We start from the raw sequence: 17,350 nt of genomic DNA on the forward strand, positions 1-17,350 counted from the left end.
TCTGGCAGAAAATAAACCTTCAGTAAACAGTATTTAACGTTAGTTGTGTATGTGCAGAATAGCCCTTCTGAGGACAAACCCAACAGCCCCATGCCCTCAATGTTTGAAAACCCTGAAACTGTCAACTCTCACCACAAACTGGGAGGTTAATTTCTAGGGTAGAGGATTTTATGTACCCCTCTCTCTCCCCAGGCCCAAGACCAGGCAGAAGGAGATTTGAATATGTGACAGAAGCTCCTCTTTGTCCCTTTGCCCAAGGAATAGTAGGTCTTTCATTCCATTTTGATTCAAACCATACTTTTACCCAGTTTTCCCAGCTCATAAAAATCGAGTTGGGAAAAGGGAGGTTCCTTCAAGTACCCTGTTGAAACAATTTCTCTCAAGTGAGTGGCATACCACATTATCCTATGTCATGCCCCACCCTTATTAATCCCAGGCACAATTTTCCTTCTTTTCCTAAGAGGCCTGGCCCCCTAATTCCTTCTGCTCAGCCTTGACCTCTGAACACAAGTAGAACCTCCAAGCTGACCTTGTATATGCCTCAGAGAACTGGCAGTCTTTGTCACAAAACACTCACAAGTGTTTCTCTAAGGTTCAGCTGGACATGGTTTTCACAGGGTCACTCCAAACAGTATTCCAGCAGGCATCCACTGGTCATGTGAAACCACTCCTCTCCATTTTTGAATGATGGTACAATAGGTAAAAGAAGTAGTGGTACTGTACAGGAACTCTATGAGTTGCTGAGTATTTCTTTACCTAACCTTGTTGTAATTAATTTGAGAGTTTCTATCAAGTGTGTGGCTAAAACACAGATCATCTCCTTTTTAATATAGTATTTCAAAGATCCCAAGAATGTATTTTTCAGTCCATCATAGGTAGAGACTCATGAAAGAATCTCCTTAAATCTTTCAAAAACTTGACGTTGCTTCTCTAAAGTCTGAATCACTGGCCTTATTAAGCATCATATCCCAGATGAATAGGATTATTTATTCAATTCCCAAAGAAATGCATAAATAAACAAATAAAACACATCAGCACTAAATTGATAACTGTTAAGCTCAGCTAAAAATGGCCTAGATTATGCCAAGTATGACAGGTTAATAAATATTACCTTTTCTGTCAAAAAATTCAATCAGAGCTGAACTCTCTTCAGGAAAATATTCAACATTGACAACTCTTCCCCCTCCACTATAGGGATTTTCAAAGAAAAGTTTTAAACTGTAGTCATCAGCACCAGGTGGCAGGTTTTCAACCCTGATTGTTTTTGTCACTTCCAGAAGTCTTGGAGAAAGCTGAAGTTGTTTAATTGAATGGTGCCGGGTACAATCATCAACAAATCTTACAGTATCTACAAACCAAAAAAAAGAAAGAAAATCAGTAAATTTTGATTGTATCTTTATGTTGTGTAGAAGAAAATGTCTGGCTACTAATTGAGTTAAAAGGGAGAGCTAAGCACTCCATTTTTAGACACAAGATCTTAATACCTACATGAGAATTTACATACCTAAAACTCCCAGTCTCTGAGCGACACACACGCGAATGTCTTACCTTGATTGCTGCCACTGAGCTATGTCCCCACTTCCTGCCCCAGCCGTCACCAACCCTCCTGAGGGCTTTCCCTACAAATCTCATTTCACCCCTTTCTCAAGCCCTTCAATGGCTCCCCATTACCTGCAGGTATGAGTGTTGACACTCCTCAGCCAGATGTACAATGCCCTTGGTGATGTGACTCAAAACTAATTTCCAAAGGTGATCTTTGGTTATTCCTTGCCATTCATTTTATTTTCCATGTTGCCACAAAAACTAGTCATTATTTATGTAAACCCCCTTCTCCTTTAAAGGGTCTTTGGGTATACAATTTCCTGCATTTGGAATGCTCTTCTCCAATTTTTTATCTTGATCCTATTCATCTTTCAGGACTCAACTGTCTCTTTGATAATAAGTATTGGCCGGGTGTGGTGGCTCATGCCTGTAATCTAAGCACTCTGGGAAGCCAAGGCAGGCAGATCACCTGAGATCAGGAGTTCGAGAAAAGCCTGGTCAACATAGTGAAACTCTGTCTCTACTAAAAATAAGAAAATTAGCCGGGCATGGTTGTGCATGCCTGTAGTCCCAGCTACTCGGGAAGTTGAGGCAGGAGAATCACTTGAACCCGGGAGGCAGAGGCTGTAGTGAGCTGAGATCATGCTACTGCACTGCATTCCAGCATGGGCGACAGAGTGGGACTCTGTCTTAAAATAATAATAATAATAATAAGAAGAAGAAGAAGAAGAAGAAGAAGAAGAAGTATCGATGGTGGGCCCACGATGTGCCAGGCACTGTGCTAGGATCTGAGGATACGGAAATAAACATAACAAGGCTCTGCCAGTGCAGCATCCATGAGGGAGTAAGTCTTGAGAGCAAATAAATGGCCTATTGTGGGATCAAATGAGGTGGGAAGACTAATACTGGGAATCAGACAATGAGTCCCAGAGTAAGTGGCTCTGATCTGGGTTTTGAACAATGAAGAGGGGTTTACCAGATGGATAGGGAAACAGCTATGTCAAGCAGATGGAATATATTCTGGACACTATCAAATGGTACTACTGGAGTATAAACTTCACAGAAGCAAAACCAGCCCACCTTGTTTGAAAGGGGGTCCCTTTCCTCCCATTTCCCACAGCTTTTTGTTCACAGCTTAGAGAGACAGCTTCTTCTCTTGGACTTTCCTTATTTGTTTACATATGGGCTTCCTCCCCGACCCCAGGCTGTGAGTTTCTCAAGGGCAGGAACCTGATTATTCATCTCTGCCCACAGCACCTAGACCAGTGCCTAACACATATTAGGCATTCAAGATTCTGATCAATGTACAAAAGCAAGTCCATTTAGTTTTCCCTTTGTGAGAAATAGTAATAAATTTGAAATAAGAATACCTCCCTTTGAGTCCTTACTATGTCTCAGGTACTACGTTAAGTTGTTAGGTACTTTCATTTTCTTTTTCTTCTTTTTTTCTTTCTTTTTTTTCAGACACGGGCTCTCACTCTGTCACCCAGGCTGGAGTGCAATGGTATGATCTTGGCTCACTGCAACCTCTGCCTCCCAGGCTCAAGTGATTCTCCCACCTCAGCCTCCTGAGTAGCTGGGAGTACAGGTGCGCGCCACCATGCCTGGCTAATTTTTGTATTTTTGTAGAGACAGAGTTTCACCATGTTGCCCAGGCTGCTCTCAAACTCCTGGACTCAGGCTATCATCCACCTTGGCCCCCCAAAGTGTTGGAACTACAGGCCATGAGCCACTACACCTGGCCCTATGTTAAGAACTTTTCAAACGTTATCTCATTCAATCTTTATAAAAACTATATTAGGTAGGTATTATTGTGACATTGTATAAATGAGGAAAGTGAGGCACAGACAGGATAATAACTTGGTCAACCTCATATAACTAGTTAAATGGCAGAGCTGGAATTTTGACTCCATGACCTGTGCTCTTAACCACTCCACTGCCATGGCCATGGAAGAGTGAAGGCTTAGAATTGGAAAATGTACTTGTTTTGGGTGGTGACAGCTCTCTTCCCAATCTCAGAGATTGTCTACAGATTCCTGACAATTACCTTAAAGAGCACCCATTTTCTGCATTACATGCACTTACTCATACCTACATATGTGAATGACCATGAAAGTGCTAAAGAAATATCTGGTAAAGTGGTAAGAGGACAGGTGTAGAGGTAGGCTGCCTGGGTTCAAACCCAGTTCATCCATGCATTTGCACCTTTGTGTTTTGTCTGCCCAGCTGTAACATGGAGATCAATAATAATAACCTCATAAGGTTTTAGAAAGGATAAATAAGTTAATACATGTAAAGAGGCTGGCATAGCACCTGGCTTATAGTCAGCACTCTATGAGTGTGTGTTATCATTACCTTCCACGAAGTCCAGTTTGGTAATACAAATATTGACTTCACCCAGTGAGATAACACATGTGAAAAAGCCGACTCCTTTACTTGGAATCACTTGGATTTTAGATGCCTATTTTGCTGTGTTCACACGTTCTCTTACTCTCTCTGCCTGTCTCTCTCTTTCTCAGTCACACACACACACTTGGGTACTCCTGCAATAAAGTTAATTCTACTAAAAATACCGGAATTTGCTTTCAATACGAATATGCTTTTCAAAATTAAAAAAAAAACGATATTAACTTGGAAACCTCTCTTAGTAGCTACTAGAAAGAGTCAAACTTTCAGAGATGTCCCACTAAGAGGTATCTCAAGTCCCATGATGTGGTGCAAAGAAGATAGACAGAGGAAGCGTCACTTCATCTTACCTATGTGCTTTTGAAAGGTAACAACAGCGACATCAAAATCTCTTATTACTTCCAGTTGAAAGTCATCACTGGACAGGCCACTGATGTTCTCCACTAACAAGGTAAGGATTATGTCAGTCACATTTGCCTTGAGGTTTTCAAATGCCACCAAAGAGGAAATATTTTCATATTCCTCTGGGATATCTTCAATTTTGTCTGATCCACCATCGAGAGGGAGTTTTGCTTCCAATTCTTCTGACAAATCTGATTTTAGGAAGACAAAAGAGGTACAAGATGTTATAGTTATCTACTATGGTCTTAGCAAAGTAAGTTATCACAAGGCACTGCCCTCTTTCCTTGCCAATCTCTTGGCTAACTCACAGAAAAACAGACCTTGGATGGCTTTTGGCTTTATTTAAATAAAAGCAACATGTAACATGTAATTGCCTATTACTAAAGTTCACATTTTTAAATTTTCATGTTGAAAAAATACGTCTGTATTTTCAAGATTATAGGCATTATAGAGATAAAAAGATTTTCATTTATTGCTGGTGGGCACATATATTAACCTCTGGAAATGAATTTTAAAAATTTGTATGCAATTATTAGTAATAAGAAAAAATATTCACACTACTTAGCTAAGTAAATAGTCCTTTATAGAACAATTTACATTATAGGACTATTTTTATATGTGAATTTTACATTAAAATTATACATAATTGAGGTTTAATTTTATTATACCCTTTTCTGCCTGGCCTTTTTGAGGAATCTGCCTTATCCTTCCTAGCACTTAATATCTATTTCTAGCACAGCACCATACTAAAATTATTGAACTAAGCTTCTCAAAAGCAAGACGCATGTTTATTCATCCTTGTATTGCTGGCATGTGGTATATAACTGAGGCTCAGTAAATGTTTGCTGAATTGGAGATTTACTGCTTGGGTCACTGGAGGAAAGCAAGACTATCTCATGGTGCATGGGTATCACATGGGTATCACCTAACACATTATACTCCGAAAAACAGTTAAGTTCCCATCACTGAAGAGAAAAAAGGATCCCTATAGCAAATGATTAAGGAATACACACAGAAGGTGAAATGGCCAAGGGCTGCTGCATACAAAGCCCGCTGAATGGCAATCACCCAGCTGCCTCATTCTTCTCCACTGTTGACCATAAAAGTGAGTTACACATACAAACAAGATCAGTCTCACTGTATGCTTGTCCACTGAAGCATGGTGTGTACGATCTGATCTTTAGGCATTCTGTGGACAGTTATTCAATGGGGACTCTTATCGTGTTCAAGACCCTGGATATAAGGAGAGGAAAGAATATAAAAACATTAGATAAGACATTTACAGATTTTCTAATGGAGGTATATGAGAAAAATGACATGTGTAAACATTCGCAGTGGCAGCATAAAATGCTCTGTGTGCATCAAATCCATTTTGCTTACTTCCTGGACAATATTTCTTAAGTTTCCTGCAGTTCAGTTTCCACAGTAGTGTCCCTGCAGTTAATGGAATATGGGTGGAAGTGAATTCCACCTTCAGGTCTGGCCAATATAAATCTCCTTAATATGAAACCCCATTCTCCCTTGCAGTGACCTTGGACACCACATTTAGAGATAATGGTGTCAAAGGGTGGAAGGAGCCTGGGTCCCTGAATGACCACATGAAGTGGTTGACACTCCCACCACCACCCCAGCTGCCAACTACACTGAACTCTGATGAGAAGGACAAATAAACTTGTGTTGTGGCCAGGCGCAGTGGCTCACGCCTGTAATCCCAGCACCTTGGGAGAATGAGGCAGGCAAATCACTTGAGGTCAGGAGTTCAAGACCAGCTTGGCCAACATGGTGAAACCCTGTCTCTACCAAAAATACAAAAATTAGCTGAGTGTGGTGACACATGCCTCTAATCCCAGCTACTTGGGAGGCTGAGGCAGGAGAATCGCTTGAAGCTGGGAGGTGAAGGTTGCAGTGAGCCTAGATTGTACCACTGCACTCCAGCCTGGGCAATTCCATCTCAGAAAAACAAACAAACAAACAAACAAACAAACTTGTATTGTGTTAGGTTACTGATTTGGGAGGTTGTTTGTTACAACAGTTAGACCACTCTGTTGTGTGCAGGCTATCATGCCATGAATACACTCATGCTAAGTTTAAAAAAAATATACCTTAAGGATAGAGCAACTACATAAATTAGCACTTAAGTGAGACAGGTATAACAAATCAGAATGACTGCTGGGCTAGGGAGGAGGCTATATGTGTTTAATCCCTGATGCCACTCTTTAGCCATGTGACCTTGGGCATGTCTCTTAATCATAAAATGAGGGTATAAGACTAAGTGAACTGGACTGAAAGAATCTTTCCAGCAACATAGTTTCATAACCCCTTCAATATTAGACGCTTCACCACAAGAAAGGCTTAATTGACCAAAAAAGAGCATTAACAATCAAGCCAAGAGTCCCAGAAAGAGATAAATGGGCTGGGCTGGCATGGAAAGACTTGAGAGAAGAGGAGGAAGTTCAGCAGGTCTTGAAGGATATGTGGAACTGGGTAGAGAAAAGTGGGATAGAGGTAATTGTGAGCAACAGAAGCACAGGGAGAGTGCTGCAATTGCATCAGACAATTTAGAAAACAGCGATTAGACTGATGTGGCTCAAAAGGAGCACATTTGTGCAGAATAAAGAAAATGAGGCCAGAAAAGCAGACTAGATCCAGAAGGTGGTCTGGACTTTATCTCCCAGTTTGTGGTAAGGGTGAGTCATAGAAGGTTTCCATGAAAAGGATGGCAGGCTATTTAGCAATAGTGCAAAGGGCTGATCAGGTTTAAGGAGAAGGGTGGCAGACACAGAGCAAGCAGGGAGCGCCTGCCATGCTGAACTTGTGAGGTAAAAAGGAACGGCCTGCGGTGAGAGAAGGATGGATAAGGAAAACTTTAAAAGAAAATGAGGCTGGGTGCAGTGGCTTATGCCTGTAATCTCAGCACTCTGGGAGGCCAAGGCAGGAGGGTCACTTGGGGCCAGGAGTTCAAGACCAGCCTGGGTAACATAGTGAGACCATGTCTCCACAAAAAATGTTAAAAATTGGCTGGGCATGGTAGTGCATGCTATGATAGCCCCGGCTACTTAGGAGGTTGTGGTAGGAGGATTGCTTGAGCCAGGGAGGTTGAGGCTGCAGTGAGCCAAGATAGCCTGAGTAACAGTGTGAAAACCTCTCTCCAAAAAAAAAAAAAAGGTCTCTATGATCAGCAGATGTGAAAGGCGTGATGCGTGAAATGTCTAGTAGGTGACAAGCAGACTGATTGTGTACTTCAAGAGAAATGAGGCAGCCAGAAAGGGCCCCTGCTTGGGGAGGAAGATGACACACATGGCTTCGGGCATGTTGGCTCTAATATACTTCCCAAAAGAAGGTCAGACAGAAATTCTGGAATTGAGAGAGGAGTCCAGTCTGGGGATATGGATTTGAAAACACCAGAATTTCCGACCACAGGTAAGCGGTATTTCTCTGCTCTTGCCCTTGTCTCTTCTCCAAGACCTTCCAAGTGCTGGTTTCTACCTTTCAGACCCAGCCCAACTAAGCTTATCCTGCAACAGGACACTAGCTCAGTGCTGACCTCACCTGACACTGGTGTGTGTGCCTTTCCCTGCCCTGTCACCTCCTGCTGATGCCTCAGTTTTACTTTTCGCATGAGGTTTCAGGCATGCCTAGTGCAGTGTCTTCCGCTATCCCCATCCCTGAGAAACAGAATCCAGTTAGTACCTACTCTCCACCCACACTTTGCTCAGTTCTAAAACTGTCTACCACGTTCCAATTAATTTCAAGAGTCCCAGCCTTAGGGCCATTGTCAGGGATTAGTGTGGAGTAACCATTCAGCAAAGAATCTCTGCTTCCCTTAAAGGAGCCAACTTAAGTATCTCGTGTAGACCACCCAAATTCCTAGCTGGCTGCTATCCTTGGAGTCCAGGTCAGGTAAAAACAGGTTAGAAAATGGGCCTAAAATCCCCAGGACAATGAAAAGTCTATTGGTGGAAGGGGACTGGGGCTTTCGCTGGGAATACATTTGGGAGTTTTAAGCAAATTTAAAACAGTGCTAACATGTCAGTTAAGACAGAGTTAAGGTAAAAATCTACGAAGTCATAAGAAACACAGATGTGATTAAATTTTAGATCTAGGGCTATAGAGCAAGAATAAATATGCACATAGAAAACCACTTCCTGGTCTGAAGTTGAGCTTGAGAGTACAGCACTTTGGCATCTTCCAAGAAAAAGATAAGGCCTTAGGAGATCCCAACAACAAACACTGGGAGCTGGGGGAGCCAGTTCCACAAGTGAGGAATGGAAAGCAGGAATGACTCTAAAGAGACAAAAAATTCCTATTTCATGAAACTCCTGAGCTGCCTAAGAAAGCCATGCATATTAAATTCTACAGTTTTAACAGGACATCCATATTAGATAAAAATAAGCCATATATCCTTATCCAATCTTTTTGCCAAATAAAGGCAGCTCTTACTCTACTGCCATTTTCCAAAAGAGAAAGTTGCAGAAAACTACATGTTCTCAAGATAATTTCAATATTAGAGGACAATGATTATATATTGTTCCTTTTCCTTAAGGTTTAGATACATGTATCACTTTATCTCTCTGGTTGGGTTCATTCAGAGTGGTTCGCTTCCTACCCTTTATAATAGCATGCTTAGCTATGAAAACTAGTTGCTTCTTTAGTAAATGTCAGGTGGCATGACAGCTCAATGCCCAGATGCTAGTTGAGCATTGGAGTCCACAACAGCTAATTGCACTGGTTGTTTCCTACAGCAGATGAGATAAGAAGAGCTGCTGTCTTTTAGAGGACTGCAATCCTCCAATCCAATCCTACACCAGTGCTCAAAAGCCTGTGTTCACAGAGAAGTCACAACTTCCTGTTTTGGCTTCAGAGCACAGCACCCTCACACCCAGTGCTCAGGAAGTAGTGCTAAGCCACGTGCGACTCCCTTCGATATATCATGTCCCTGCTTCTCAGCGGCTGGCTCAGCACAAGTGGAAAGTAAAGATCAGCTCATCACCACCTCTCTGGCACTTCTTTGCCCTCCCCTCTATTGCAACGTGTCTCCCAGGCCCCAGAGAGAGCAGTTCCAATCGTTATGACCTGAGCCCTAAAAGCCACCCTCTGCACAGCTGGCTCAGACTATGAAGAGGATGCAGTCCAAGGCAGCTCCCAGGGGAGCACATCCTGCATTGTGGAAGTCAAGAAGAGAGGGCTGACTCCCTCAAGTGCTGCCTTTAATAACCAACCGCTTGGTGAATGTCAGAGTCATCTCAACTGAGATTTTTACCTGGTTCTTTAACATCTTCTTTGGTCTTGGATTCCTGAAATGCAAACAATAAAGTAGCATTAATACATTATTAACAATTTCTTTACATAAGAAAATGTCCCTGGGACCAGCCTGGAGATGGAGGATAAATAGAAACAATAACGAAAAGGTCTGATAATGGTGCTCTTGAATACATCTGGGGCCATACATGGTGGCATATTCACTTTCAAGTCACAAAAATTACCAATGAAGATGAGACACAAATAACAGAAACCTCAATTAACACCAAGTTTGGGAATATGAGGTACATCCTACATCAGAGAAACATCTTAGCTCATAATTTCTCCCTTGTTTAATATTTATTGAGGCTGAACTTGGTGACTCACACCTGTAATTTCAGCATTTGGGAGGCCAACGTGGGAGGATCACTTGAGGCCAGGAGTTCAAGGCCAGCCTGGGCAACATGGTGAGACCCCCATCTCTAAAAATAAAATTTAGGAAAAAAAAATTGGCCAGGCATGGTGATGCATGCCTGTAGTCTCAACTACTCGGGAGGCTGAGGCAGGAGGATCACTTGAGCCCAGGAGTTCAAGGTTACAGTGAGCTATGATGGTGCCACTGCACTCCAGCCTGGGAGAGAGATCAAGGCACTGTCTCTAAAAAAGATAAAAAATTAAATTAAGGCCAGGTGCAGTGGCTCACACCTGTAACGCCAGCACTTTGGGAGGCCAAGGCAAGTGGATCACATGAGCCCAGGAGTTCAAGACCAGCCTAGGCAACATGATAAAACTCTGACTCTACAAAAAATACAAAAAATTAGCCAGGTGTGGTGACATGCGCCTGCAGTCCCAGTTACTGGAGAGGCTGAGGTGGGGGCATCGCCTAAACCCAGGAGGTCAAGGAGGCAGTGAGCCATGATCATGCCACTGCACTTCAGCCTGGGCAACAGAGTGAGATCCTGTTTCTGAAAAACAATACTAAAACAAATAAAAATAAAACATTTACTGAGTGTTTATTATATATAACAAGAACTGTGCCATGTGCTTTATACAGATCATCTTGTTTAACCCTCAAAATAATCCTAAAATCTGTTGTTGAATCATTATTGTTACTATTCCATTTTACAATTGGGATGATGCTTAATACATGTAGTATGGATTGCTGTCTCCTCAAAATGACATACAAAATAAAACAAATATAACAGGTTCCAGGTTATAAAGAACTCAGGAGACACAGACCCCAAATTTTACATCCCAAACCACCATTATTATAACCCCCAAATCTTGACTTTTCCAAATGTGTTTAAAATCACATAAAAAGTACCCCCAGCCAGGTGTGGTGGCTTATGCCTGTAATCCCAGCATTTTGGGAGGCCTAGGCAGGTGGATCACAAGGTCAGGAGTTCGATACCAGCCTGGCCAATATGGTGAAACCCCATCTCTACTAAAAACACAAAAATTATCTGGGCATAGTGGCGTATTCCTGTAGTCCCAGCTACTCTGGAGGCTAAGGCAGAAGAATCGCCAGGAAGCGGAGGTTGCAGTGAGCTGAGATCACACCACTGCACTCCAGCCTGGGCGACAGAGCGAGACTGCATCTAAAAAAAAGAAAGGAAGTACCCCCTCTTACTTTATCCCATACTACCCTACCCTACCACTGCCCTCACTCCCCCTACATTTGTAATCTGCTTTTCTCACTGCAGTTTGCTTCACACTTTTCTTTCCAGTGTATTTTCCTCATTGTGATTCTCATCTCACACACCTTGGAAGACCTAAATCCCTTTTATTCATGCCTAAAGTTTACTTGCCTGTGTTAGAAGTTCCTCCTCAAAGACATGATGGATTTCATCTGTGGTTGCAGGTAACTGGACAGTTAATTTGAATGTTCCTTTTCCTTGCAATACTAACTCATGATTTTTTCTCTCCAGAACCTTCTGACGAACTGAAATGTCCAAAGGGGGGAAAAAACGGCCAAATGACAAGCAATCTTTATTTACAAAATTATTCTATGATTTCTATGGGCTGCGTTACCATCCATCAATGACTTCGTCGGTTTCTCAAGAGAGGCTACGTGAAGTAAAAGAGGAAAAGTTTAGCAAGCAGATATGGATTTGAATTGCATCCTTAAACTGACTTTTTAACATTGACCATGTTTCCTAATAAGCCGTACTTACAAAGCCTTAGTTTTCTTGTCTATTTGTAAGGTTAATGGAGATATGTTGGTAATGTATGATAAAATAGACACATCTGAAACAGGGTTTAAAATGTTATGTCAATTTATACCAACTTTTCAGAAATCCAGTGAACTGTATAAAAGTGAGATACAGCTTCCCATTCATTTCTATTTGCTATACATGAATAAATACAGACAAGTGCTGGTGGGCTCATTCTTATTATCTGCCTATTAGGTTTACATGAATCAAATCAGGTTATCCTATGGGCCCGCACCTGTTGAGGCCATTTCCTGGCATGGAGGGTGGAGAGTGGAGAATATCCTCTGCAGAAGAAGAACGCATTTTGGGGACTTCAAGGGTAGGCCATTCATTGTTAGCAAATTCCTGACCCTTGTTACTGAGAAAGTGGTTCCTCAAGTAGGAAACTAAAACTGACTAGGGATTTTCCACCCCCAAGAACTTTGACCATACTAGGTTTTGAGTTTGTTTTTGTTTTGTTTGTTTTGTTTTTTGTTTTGTTCTGTTTTGTTTTGTTTTGTTTGAGATGGAGTCTTGCTCTGTCGCCATGCTGGAGTGCAGTGGTGCGATCTCTCCTCACTGCAACCTCCGCCTCCCTGGTTCAAGTGATTCCCCCGCCTCAGCCTCCTGAGTAGCTGGGACTACAGGCGCACACCACCATGCTCGGCTAACTTTTTTGTGTGTTTTACTAGGGATGGGGTTTCACCATGTTGGCCAGGATGGTCTTGATCGCCTGACCTTGTGATCCACCCGCCTCGGCCTCCCAAAGTGCTGGGATTGCAGGCATGAGCCACCGTGCCTGGCCGGTTGTGAGTTTTAATAAGTTTTGGGTCATCTGTGCTGGGGGGTAAGACAAGAGGGGCCACTGGAGCAGCCTGGGGGTGGAGGAAGAGGAGTTGTGGGCTGGGGCTGGTCAAGGATGATAGCCCAGCAGTAAGACTAAAATCTTTTCTGCTTGGAGGGCTAGAATTGAGTTATTTTATCATCACAAAATTATATTTTGTGATATTTGTATTTTTATTCATTTGGGGTTGTCAGCAAACTACAGAAATTCTGAAACTTTAACACACCAAGGTCACCTGGGATGCCGGTTAAACACATGCTTACCACCCACCCCACATTCACTGAACCTGAATCTCTAAAACAGAGCTGGGAAGGTGCCTGGTTAACCTGCTCTCCAGGTGATTCAGATGGGTGAGACCTACTTTTAAGGATAATGGAATCTAAAGAAGAAAGAAGCATCCTTAAGGGCCAGATCGATGGTGATGTTGACCTCTGAAGTCAAAGTGGGGAAAACTCTCAAGGAAAAGCGACACCCAAAAGGGAAAAGATCACATAGTTGCCCTTCTGAGCACTCCTTGGTGAAATTAATCCTAGGAAAACATGGCATTTTGTTTTCATAAGGGCCATGAGCCAGTCATGTCTCCTGTCCCCCTCCTTCCTTCCTTCTGTGCACCCTTCTTTTTCTGTGTCATTTTTCCTTTTCAGATCCTTCTGGAGCCCTCTAATTGCACGGCCTCAGCCTCAGCCTCCTTGCTTCTCCTCTGGCCCAAATGCGTCTCCAAATCAGAGACAAGAAAGCGGAATTAGGGGTTGACTAGATCCCGATGGGTCACCATCCATAAGATGCCAGTGGAAAAGACGCCCATTCTGGGAGCTGCAGGTCACAGGCTTCCCATTGCAGACCAGGGAGGCCCTTGAGCCAGCAGATCATCGGTGGGCTCTTGACTCACCAAGTAGTGGGGAGTAGGGGAGTGGGGAGTAGTGGGGAAGAAGGGAAAAAGCCCCTTAATGGCCTGTAAGGAGGGAACTTTGCCGACTTTCCCCCTCCAAAGCTCAAATCTCCCAACCCACTGTCACTTCAGAATATCATCCTTGCTCCCAATCTGAGCACTAGAGACTCAGGGAAAAGGCCCCGGCAGGCCGTCGACAATGGGGACCTGTGGTCGATCAACAGGCCCTCCAATGTGGCCGCTGTGACGGCTCTACGTTGACATTCAGGCCGTGTGATTTTAGGCAGCGCCTCTGCCCCTCTCCCAAGTGACCCCAGGACCTCTGGGAATCTCCAAGACCCACGAGGAATCTCTGTGACTTGTTACGTTTCTTAAGAAAAGGAAAAGACAGAAAAGGATGACAAGAGGATAGACTCACTTCACAACAACAACAACAACAAACAATAACACCACCACAACAGGGAAAGACAGAAAACGATCGAGGGATAAAGAGTCACTTGCGCGGTTCCGCCGCCACCTCCGGGCCGCGCCGTTTTAAGCGCCTGGAAGCGCAGGGCGCCGGGGAACCGCAGCGCCCCGGCAGCGCTCGGAGTCCATTCTGTCGCCCCCGCCCCCGCCCCCGGCCCGGCCACCTCCGCTACAGCAGCCGCCGGAGCCGGGCGAGTCCCCCTCCGGTGTGTGCCCCGCAGCCATTTCCCTGGAGGGAGGGCAGAGGTGCCCCCTCCTCACCCCACCCCTCGCGCCCCTCACCGTCCTCCGGGTAGAAGAGCACCAGGAAGCGGGACGGGCTCCTGGGATCCTGGTGGACCTCACACTCGCCGCCTCCCGACTTCTTCCGGCTCTGGAAGTACATCTGCAATTTGGTGCTCAAGTTCTTCGGGGGGTCGGGGCCCCAAGAGCCCTCGACCAGCAGCGGGAAGGAGCCGGGCACAGCCATCCTCAGCACCGCTCTCCGCCGGACTGCAGGGGCCGCGCCAACTCCGGGCCGCTAACTTTGACTCTTTCGCTTTCGTTTCCTGGAAAACTCCCAGGCCTTGGTTTCCTTTTGCCTTCAGCCTAACACAGCGGACCCAGGAATGGCCGAGTCATCCCCCGCCCACCTCCCCACCTTCGCATTCGGCCCACAGCCAAGGCCAAAGTAACCCTTTGGGGCTGGCCAGCCGCGCCCCGGGAAGGCGGCCTCCGTTCACCTGTGCTCCGCGGGCTCCCACACCCCCTCCTAACTCCGGCCCCACTGCCTGCCGCTCACCCCAACCGCAGATCAAGTCGGCAGCTTTGGGGCACCAGACCTTGGCCAAACACAAAGATCATTTAATTTTTGCCGCAAGCCGACCCTTTACAAAAGAATAAAACGACTCGCAAACTGTGGCCCTTTTAGAATGTTTGCTGCCTATTTGGGAGCTTTTTCAGCAATCAATGTGATTATCAGAATTTTACGTTGCTTTCCCTGTTTGGCTTTCTGTTCCTTAATCTGTTAGTATTACATGTCTAGAAATGTGGGAGAAACAATTACACTCACAGGTTTTTTTGTGGAATATTTACTAGGCGCCATGAACTGACTCACTGAGCTCTCACTGAGATCACGGAGCTATGGTGAACACAGCGGGGAATAGCTGCTCTGGGAAAGAATATACATGTGTTCCTGGAACAGATGAGGAGTGGATCCTAGCCCAGCTGTGGTGGCTCAAGGAGGGTTTATGGGGTGGTGGCATGTAACCTGATAACCCTAAGGATATGGAGGGGGAGGGAGCTTGGAGGGTTAAGAAGTGGAGTTCCACGGTGTGATTCACAGGTACAGGATCACTCCGGCTGCTGCGTGGTGGCTAAAGTGGAGGCAGAGAGGTCAGCCAAGTGGCTACCATAGTGTCCCAGGTGAGAGACAAGGGTGGCTGAGACTGGGATGCTGGCAGAGAAGAACTGAGAAAAGGAGGATCTCAATTAATAGTGAAAGCAGAACTTGCTGAAGGATGTGAGCCTTGAGAGAAGGAAAAGCTCAAGGATGACTCCATGGTCAGCCATGGATGGCCCGTGCAAGTGGCTGGATAATAGTGGCATCTGCAAGAGGGGAGGCCAAGTAGTGGGAGAGAAGCTGGGGCTGTGTGTTTCCTTGACCCCAAATAAAGCAGTGTTGCAAGTCGAGTTGGGAGGGGATTATCATTCCAGTGCTACCGATACTTCAGGTCAGCGAAGTGTCTGCTGGACTGCTGGGGACCGGCAAGCATCGACTCCCGGAAAGGAGGGAGTAGAGGGAGATGGCAGCTTATGAGGACTGAAAGTGAGGGAAGGAAGTGGAAGCAGCGAGCGTAACAGGCTCTTTGCAGAAATGTGACCGTGAAGGGGAAAAAGGAGCCAGGCAGCAAGTTGTGGGGTTACAGGATCGGGGTGAATTTCAGAATGAAGAGAACCAGAGATGGGCCAAATGGTTTACCTGGCTTTTATTTCGGCTCTGTAATAATCCTAAACAGTATACAGATATTTTTCTCCTGCCTCCAGCTTGCTACCTGCAGATGGCGCTCATCATCTGATCCAAACTGCTCTGGACCCCTGCGTGCCGAGGAGGGGAGGACAAGCGCCCTCAGTCAAACTTGGTGACTTTGACTGAGGGCCTTTCCATCTGATCCCAAACCACAAGTCAAATCAGCATTCCTCCTCTCCCACTCTCCCCTGAGTTTGGGGTTCCAGAACTCAGCAAAAAGTTTCTCTTTTTCCTCACATAATTATTGTATAAGAAATAAAGTCAGAGGCATTTCTGGATTACTTTCGAGGGTTTATTTAATTATCAACAACGTGTCTTACCACCCGAGGTCTGCTTATCACACCTGGGTGGACTGGAAAGGAGCTATCAGAGGATCAGGATGGCAGGTCTTGAAAGCCAAGGAAGGAAAGTTCTAGAAGGGGCAAATTGTTGAACAGCATTAGCTCCTTCAGTACTTTGTTTCCTGTAAGTTATTTTCTCCCTGCTCACTTGAAGAATGCTTATCCTCTCACAATTCTCTGTCTCCTATGGGTATCTGCTTTCTGACCCTTTCTTCCTGGGAAGCACGTGTCTTCTCAGGGCCTGGGGCTGGGGTGGCCTTTTACTGTAGAAGTGGCCGTGTTCATATCACTGTTCCTTGGTTCTCCTTCCACCTCACAGCCACAGTTCATCTTAACATAACAGCCCATGTCTGCATTTTTGGGCTGAACTTCCCTTTCCGTACTTCATCTAACTTCCCCTTTTTGGTTTCTCTACAAACTGCTGTAGCCTAGCATCGTGCTCCTTTGAACTTCTCTACCAACTAGCATCAGCCTCCCCATTTCTCCCACTGAGGCATAAAGGAGGGAAAGGGCTGCTTTCCCTTTTGTCCTGAATCAGTGAGTTGTAGGTACCTCACACCCACCACTCCACCTCATTTTGCTCCTGAAACTCCTGGCCCAGTCACCCCAAAATAAGACATGGTCATAAATCAAGGGAAAAGTACTCCAAGAAGTTCTGCCCTCAGAGGGAGCCCCCTGATGGACACATCACAGTCCTTGGCCTCACTCCCTATGCTCAGGTACCTTTTGGGAGCTTTTATCTTCAAACCTCTATAGGGACAGTCTCCATACCCCTCAATTGACCAGGACAGTAATTACTAATGATGCATTTCCCCAAACAGAAGTAATTTTGTTTCACCAATACTACAGTTGAGGGGGAGGGGGAGGTGGCGTCTCCAGAAGAGTCCAGAGTAGACTTGATCTTTCCATGTTTGTGTAAAGACCTTTCCTCATCATACAATTAGGTAACCATTGAATTGAACACACATGTGTATGTCTCAAGACAAACATTCATTCTCAGTATAATCTAGATCATATTTT

General features: G+C 44.7%; 1 protein-coding gene across 1 annotated transcript in view; it reads right to left on the reverse strand.

Annotated features, from left to right (window-relative positions):
- Positions 1-14,489, reverse strand: part of PARP14 (poly(ADP-ribose) polymerase family member 14) — a 55,272-nt gene extending 40,783 nt beyond the window's left edge. Inside the window, exons 1-5 of the mRNA XM_033211019.1 lie at positions 14,264-14,489; positions 11,397-11,530; positions 9,611-9,644; positions 4,299-4,541; positions 1,112-1,348 (exon numbers count right to left, since the gene is read on the reverse strand). Coding sequence (XP_033066910.1) covers positions 1,112-1,348; positions 4,299-4,541; positions 9,611-9,644; positions 11,397-11,530; positions 14,264-14,450 — 835 coding nt within the window. The 5' untranslated portion in view covers positions 14,451-14,489. The remainder of the gene's footprint in view (positions 1-1,111; positions 1,349-4,298; positions 4,542-9,610; positions 9,645-11,396; positions 11,531-14,263) is intronic.
- Between the last annotated feature and the right edge of the window lie 2,861 nt (positions 14,490-17,350).

This window comes from Trachypithecus francoisi, unplaced genomic scaffold, assembly GCF_009764315.1.
Source record: "Trachypithecus francoisi isolate TF-2019V2 unplaced genomic scaffold, Tfra_2.0 Lachesis_group0, whole genome shotgun sequence".
NCBI lineage: Eukaryota > Metazoa > Chordata > Mammalia > Primates > Cercopithecidae > Trachypithecus > Trachypithecus francoisi.